This window comes from Engystomops pustulosus, chromosome 1 (assembly GCF_040894005.1).
Source record: "Engystomops pustulosus chromosome 1, aEngPut4.maternal, whole genome shotgun sequence".
NCBI classification, from domain to species: Eukaryota; Metazoa; Chordata; class Amphibia; order Anura; family Leptodactylidae; genus Engystomops; species Engystomops pustulosus.
Window position 1 is genome coordinate 147,332,408 of NC_092411.1, and position 6,868 is coordinate 147,339,275.

The 6,868-nt window shown below is 40.4% G+C and overlaps 1 protein-coding gene across 2 annotated transcripts in view; it reads left to right on the forward strand.

Annotated features, from left to right (window-relative positions):
- Positions 1-6,393, forward strand: part of HOMER3 (homer scaffold protein 3) — a 109,117-nt gene extending 102,724 nt beyond the window's left edge. For both annotated transcript variants that reach the window (XM_072156241.1, XM_072156232.1), the window contains one exon: positions 2,948-6,393. In XM_072156241.1, coding sequence (XP_072012342.1) covers positions 2,948-3,136 — 189 coding nt within the window. In that variant the 3' untranslated portion in view covers positions 3,137-6,393. The remainder of the gene's footprint in view (positions 1-2,947) is intronic.
- The last annotated feature ends 475 nt before the right edge of the window (positions 6,394-6,868 follow it).

A 6,868-nucleotide genomic window follows, 5' to 3' on the forward strand; every position in this document is an offset into this window, starting at 1 on the left:
TCACCTAGCATCTTCAGATACTTTATGGCAAGCCAAGGCTCTTTCTACTCAGTTATGCCCTTTTGTTGTGTGAAGGGCAAATAGTGTCCCTGGCCCTAGAGAAATGCGAGCATGGCATGAGATGAAATGCTGCCCCGTTTTAAACAGTAAATATGGCCTATTACATGGGTTAGCGTTTCACCAACATCTTTAGCCTTAAAAGGATTTTCCCTTGAAAGAAAATTTTCATATTTCAATCCCCTAGTGATGTTAACACAATAAAGTCATTATAAACCCTTTACCTCACAATGTTACTCAGTTTTATTGCTGTTTTAGTGATGGTCAGTGCAAAATTTCAAAGGGCAGACAGTGTGGTTAGATTATACAGGGTTTATATACACTTTCAATTAGCTTCTGAACATTGTACTAGTATCTGACACATAGAAAGAGAGATGAGACAGATCAGGGGCAATGAGATCCATGAGATGCCTATTGCACACAATGACACAGTTAGCTCTCCTACATCTCTGTATTCCACAACCCACTAGATCTGCTGTGCATCCCCAGGTACAGAACCTGTCTGTAACTTGTAGTTCTCCTCACGCTGCTGCCGGCAGGAAGTCAGCGTCTGTGTATCAGTGAGTGAGCTCCGTCCTGTATAGGGGGGGGGGGTGTTAGAGTGCAGGGAGCAGAGAGAGAGAGAGAGAAATCTCAGCAGCACGACCGTCGCACAGATATCCAAGATGGCTTCCCCGAACCTAAGTCAGAAGTTACAGGGTCATGTCTAGAGGAAACTGAAATTGTGTACACCAGGACTAATAGAGACAGTTTGAAATGTTGCATTTTGTTAATAAGAGAATGTGTTATTTTGTTATCCTGAGTATATTTAAGAAACATGTCTTGGTGCGAATACCGCTTTAACGCATCTCTTGGAAAATATAACTCTGGCAACCACTATCAAACAATTGTTCATAAGAGACAAAAAATAGTGCAATGGCATATGTAACTCTGTAACTCTGCAGAGGTTTTTCTTGTTTTACTGCAGCATTCGGGAAGCATGAGAAGGCTTGTTCACTAAGTCTGGATTTAGAGAATTGTAGTAGATAGTGGGGTATTCTGTATGGGTTGAAAGCCAGAAAGCAGGAATTGGTAGTTCACTGAATTTAATTTCAGCTTTTACTTATCTGTATCCTGTCATACAAGGTGAACTGAGCATTTACCTCAACACAAAAGTATTTCTGATCCAGTTATACTTACTAATACAACGGGGTAGATGCATTGGGGGCGATTTATAATCAAGTTTCTGAGGTAAAACTGTTCTAGTGCCCATGGAAACCAATCAGAGGTCAGCTTTAATTTTATAAAAGGCTGTGGGAAAATGAAAGCTGAGCTCTGATTTGCTAGGTTGCTAGAACAGTTCTGCTCTAAGAGACTTATGATAAATCTCCCCCAATATGCCTTCTCTGTCAGTTTTCTGGCAGAGAAGGCACATAAATCTCCTCCTCTCCGGCTTCTCTGACCACTTGGTGACTTGTTCATCAGGCTACGGAAACATCTTTAGGGCTCATTCACAAGCCCGTCTGTGGGGATGTATAAGCAGCCGCAAATTTGCGGCCGCATAGACGTCCCCATAGACGGCAATGGCGGCCCGGCAGCAGTACATGTGTGGCACCGTTCCGCGCCGTACACCGGGAAAAAATAGAGCATGCTCTATCATTTCCCGTGTGTGCGGCTGTGAGCCGCTGTTTTCTATGGAAACATGTGAATGTACCCTTATACATACAGAAGGAAGGAGCTTTTCCCAATGCTTAATCCATAGTGGTGAGCAAATCTTCTTTTGATCACTACAAGCTAGAGGCATCAACTATGCCAACTTGACGAAGGCAGCGTGCCGAAACGTGTGTCGGGGTGTCACTAAGCATGTAACATTTCTGCTTTGTAAAGAAAAGGAGCAAAAAAACACACACAACGTGTCGATTCAGCTCACCCCTTCCTGTTGCTCCGTCTCTGATACTGTGCAGGTGCTCGTGGATCAGTGTGAAGGCTGAAACACGAAGATGTAGTGGAAAGATTATCCCGGCACTTGCTCCACAGACTTGCAAGACATTCATAGTAAAGATTCTCTTTTATTGAATACACGAAATCCAAACGTGTATCCAAAGAGTCCAATACACATACCTACGCGTTTCGGCGGTCACGCCTTATTCATGGTCTACTACTCAGTGGTAAATACATGCTATTTAAAATAAACCATCATTTCATGTGACACTAGGTAACTCCCCTTCCCAGATCACGTGATAGCCGATAACGCCCACTAATCACATGATCTAGGAGGACACCGAAACAATACCTCCGGATGATCATAAGTATACAAATTATATAATGGGTTTAAAACAATAGCATAAAAACACATTCATAACCTTATATAGAGAATGGTACGTCACGGATATAACAATCTTGCATGTAGATCCTAAATCTGAAATAAATCTTAAATAGTTAGATACATGCAGATATATGTTGTAAACAAAATGTTAACGTTAATATTAATATTAACACCCTTATGTTAACACCCTCGCTTCACTGAGTCAGATATTTCTGATGAGGATTCTTCTAAACAATGCATGTAACCATCTTGCTTGCAACTTGATATATACCTGGACACAAGTCAGTATTAGCAAGATTGCTAGTGTCTGTATACTATCCTGTTAACACCCATGCCTCTCAGATGTTATGTCCCTCCAGCACAGGCTGATATTTCTTTAAACGTCTGTTCCCAATTTTAATGTGTTTCAATAAAATTATACATTTTTGCAAGTAATAGTTGTGGAATTGTGGCCTTTTCTTTATAGGTTTTATTAGCATAAAATGCAGGTAGAATTAGACTTGGGGATTTATTTCACCTTTTCTGTTTGTCAAACTGCCGTAGCCCCATGTCTCTAATTTCTTATTTTCCTCTGTGGTTTGGCAGGAGCTGGAGGATCGAAACCAAGAGCTGGAGAAAGAGCTGCAGAAGGCAGAGCAGAGTTTGAAAGATACACACTTGGAAAGAGACAGGGTACGGGAAGAAATCAGCAGAGCCGGAGATGAGCTGGATATAAAAATCTGTCAGCTGAATGAATTGCGTTTGGGGCTCTCCCAACTCCTAGAAGGAAACTGAGTGGATTCTTGTGGCTTAACTATTGATTATGATTGTATATCTAGTGGGATTTGGGATGGCTGCTGGACCATTCCTTCTGTCTATTAAGAAGCCTGGAGTAAAAACAGTCGCCACTTGTCATTCTATTTACTGACTTGATGTCTGTAAATAACCTTAGTTGTCCAAGTCAGACAGCTGTAGAGGTAGCAAAAAACAGGTCCAAGTTCAGCATAGTTACCTGCTAATACCTATACTTGTGCTGCAAATCTAACTGAAAATAGATTTTTTTTTTCTGTAGTTCGTACCAATTTCTATAGGTACAAAATAGGAACAAAAGCCATGAAACAAAACCAAAAGAAACATGTGGACTGCATACCAGATTAGATCTAAGTTCATGAGGTACAATAACTATTCCCTATGGTGACAAAATACATTCACTGTGCATTTCTATATTATAGACCAGCTTTATCAGGGCAAAAATAGAAAATCCCACAAAATCTGGGACCAGCTATGTCAATGCCTTAATCCAATATGTAACTGGACTGTTACCTTTCTCTGACTAGGGGGACATGCATAGATGCATGTATTGTGTACGATAATGACATTGACTGCACTATTATCAGACACACATCTCAATGGCTCGGGCTTTCAGGGATAATCCTTCTTAGTGATAGCTGTAATATAAAATGCCAAGAAGAGAATTGGAAACGTTTATACAAACATTGTGGTTTTGGGACGCTAGCCTAATACATGCCAACCCTTCTTACATAAATGACTACCTTCGGGGTTAGTGGTTACAGATAATACTTATGTAGATTAGCAAATAACATTAGGAATTAATTGTCATTGGCAGTGGGATCATGTGGGATAGTGTTACAGCACACAAAAGCTCTTGCCATCTCACAGTATGTGATTAGGAAAGCATTGTGGAACTGGAACTTTTATGTGTATTTTACAGCATCACCACCAATGAAAACTCAGCACTTGTGCCAGAATTATGGCAGTAAACACATCCACTATATCCCTGCACATATTTTATTTTCTAACACCAGTTTGCTGAGCTAAGAAAACAAGAGGGAGTTAACAGTGAAGATAACATTAGTTGGGCTTTGCACAGATTGCATCTCTAGATCCCATGATGGGAGTGAATGAGAAAGGGACGCCTACATTTTCTTGATATTCAGCTGTCTGGAATTGGCCTTCAGTGTAGGAAATATGGCAAAATTATAGGGTTGCCCACTTTGCGAATCGCAAGCTGTAAAGCTGTGTTTTCTATCTGACCTTTCAATCTATGACAATGGTTAACCAATAAAAGGAGCTAGCAACATGCTTGTGTCCCATTGCTTTGATGGAAACATTTGATGGAAAGGTTATTTGCCTCTGAATGGCAATGATATTTGACTGTAAGAAGTGACCTTGGAAAAATTCTGGTTCGCAGAAACAAAGCACAGCCTCATTCACAAATGTGTTGTTTAGCATTTTACATCAGTAGTTTAGTCAAAAGCAGAAGTTAAAATACAAAAAGGCTCGCATCTTTCCATTATAGTAATTGTGTATAAGTTCCATTCTTGATATTTGTTCACAAATACTGAACTTGTCTTTCATGTTGAGGGTTAATGGATGCAGATGATCTCTTAATTTATGGAGGAATGTAATGGCTGAAGTGGTCCCCTAAAGCAAAAACACCAACCTTGACCAATACTGGCAATGCAGACTACAAAAATATCGACCCACATTTATCAAAAATAGTGCAAACTGCACTACGTGCAGTTTGCCTGTAGAGGGTGCAGTGTGCGACAGATTCATGAAGTGTGCCACACATTTATCATGAATCTGGTGCCCGTGCACCTCTGTGGCAGAAGGCACCATTTTTTTTCCTGGTGCATTTTCTTTATGCTCTAGAATTGTGGTGTAGACAGAATTGTGGTGCATGATCCAATTGTGCATCGGAAAGACCCTTTGGGTGCACATTTCTGTCTTGTCAGAGGGAGGGAAGCCGCGACACAAAACTGGTGCAAACACTTCTTAAATACATGCATAAGCATGTTCTTTCTAGTGCAAAGTCACACAAAAAACACTAATAAATGTGGGCCATTATCTTACATTTTAGAAATTTTCTGAATTTAAAGAAGGAAAGCATCATCATGCTGCTATTTTTGGATCTTTTATTCTCAGCGTCTCATTGCTGTTTAATACTATACTTGGGTTTTAGAAGCTGGTGTACAGCCTTGTTATATTTTTAGAAAATATCAAGAGGTACAAGTACTATTTTACTTGTAGATTTGTGAAGGGGTTGCTGACAGGCCTAGTAGCATGCCAGAGACCCTAGAGGACCTGTACACATCAAAATGCTTAAATGAAAACTTGAAAGTAGATTTGTTAGAGGAATCCAATCAGATGGTAACAGAAATATTCCTCTCAAATTTGCTGAATGTTGACTAATGTTTAGCTGATAATAGACAAAGAATTCGGTATTAATGGCTCAATGTGAAATTGGAAAAGCTACCAGTTTTTTTTTCCAAAGTCTCTTGTTCTTTAAAAGAAAAATGTGCTACAAATACAGATGTAGTAGAATTATGCTTGGACTAATGCTAATTATTGTTCTAAACCTATTTTTCCATGGTTCCTCAACAAGTACATGTGTAGCCCAAGTTCTTTAAATATAATCAGCTTAAGGCCAGTTTCAGACAAGTCCATGAGTTCATGAGTATAGTGACCTGAACTTACAACATCCCTCTGAGAGCCCTATAATGCCCTTGAATTATATAGACCTAATGCAGGTTAGGGCGCAAAGGAAATGAGGATATGAGGAAAGCAGCATTTAATGTACATAATTCACAAGAAAAAGTAAGCCATGAGATCTGACAGCAAAAGCCTACCTCTATGTAAGTGGAGCATCTCTTTAAGACTGGGGGTACACAAGGCATACACACTGTTGAATTGTACACAACGTATCATTCTGGTCATAGCATCTCAGGAATGCATATATCCCATACTGAGAAACAACAGACACTACACATGACGTTTCATCACAATATAACAAGGTTTGTTTTGACTTTTATGTATTGATCATAAACCAATCAGGAGAAAAGAAAAATATCAACATTGAGCCATCAATTTCCTGTGTTTTTTTTTTTATTTTAAAAGCACAAACTTTGCCATTACCCCAATTTTCCTTTCATATCAGTAGAACACAGTGACAATTCTTATATTTAATACTGTTTAGACATTTTGAAGCTTTTCTCAGTTTTAATAAAGCTTTGCAGCTTTGAATAATATTTGTGTGTGTATTTTTTTAACCTTTTTTTCCCATAAAGTAAAGCATAAGGTGTATCGCACCTCCATCTGGTGTATATATGTCAGCATTCAGGATGAGTGGATCCTCTGGACCACCGTGGGATGTGGTACAAGCCGACACCTGGGACCGGAATCTAAGTGGCACGTGGTCTTCACCAGAGCCCGCCGCAAAGTGGAATGGTCTTGCTGCGGCAGGGTACCATCAGGTTGTTCTACAGGTGCGACTAGCCCGCAATGGCAGGCATATCGCTGGGGAGCGTTTTCTAAGGTGTAGGCACAAAGATCTGGCAGGGAAGGAAGGGAGGCGCTTATTAAGGTGGAGGTGTTCAGCCAGTGCACCTATCAGCGGTGCGCTGGCCCTTTTAATTTCCTATGCGCGCTCACGGCAGTCCGCTGGGGAGCAGGATCCTCGAGAGGTAAGTCCGGAGAAGCGGCAGCAGTGGGGGCACATGGAGG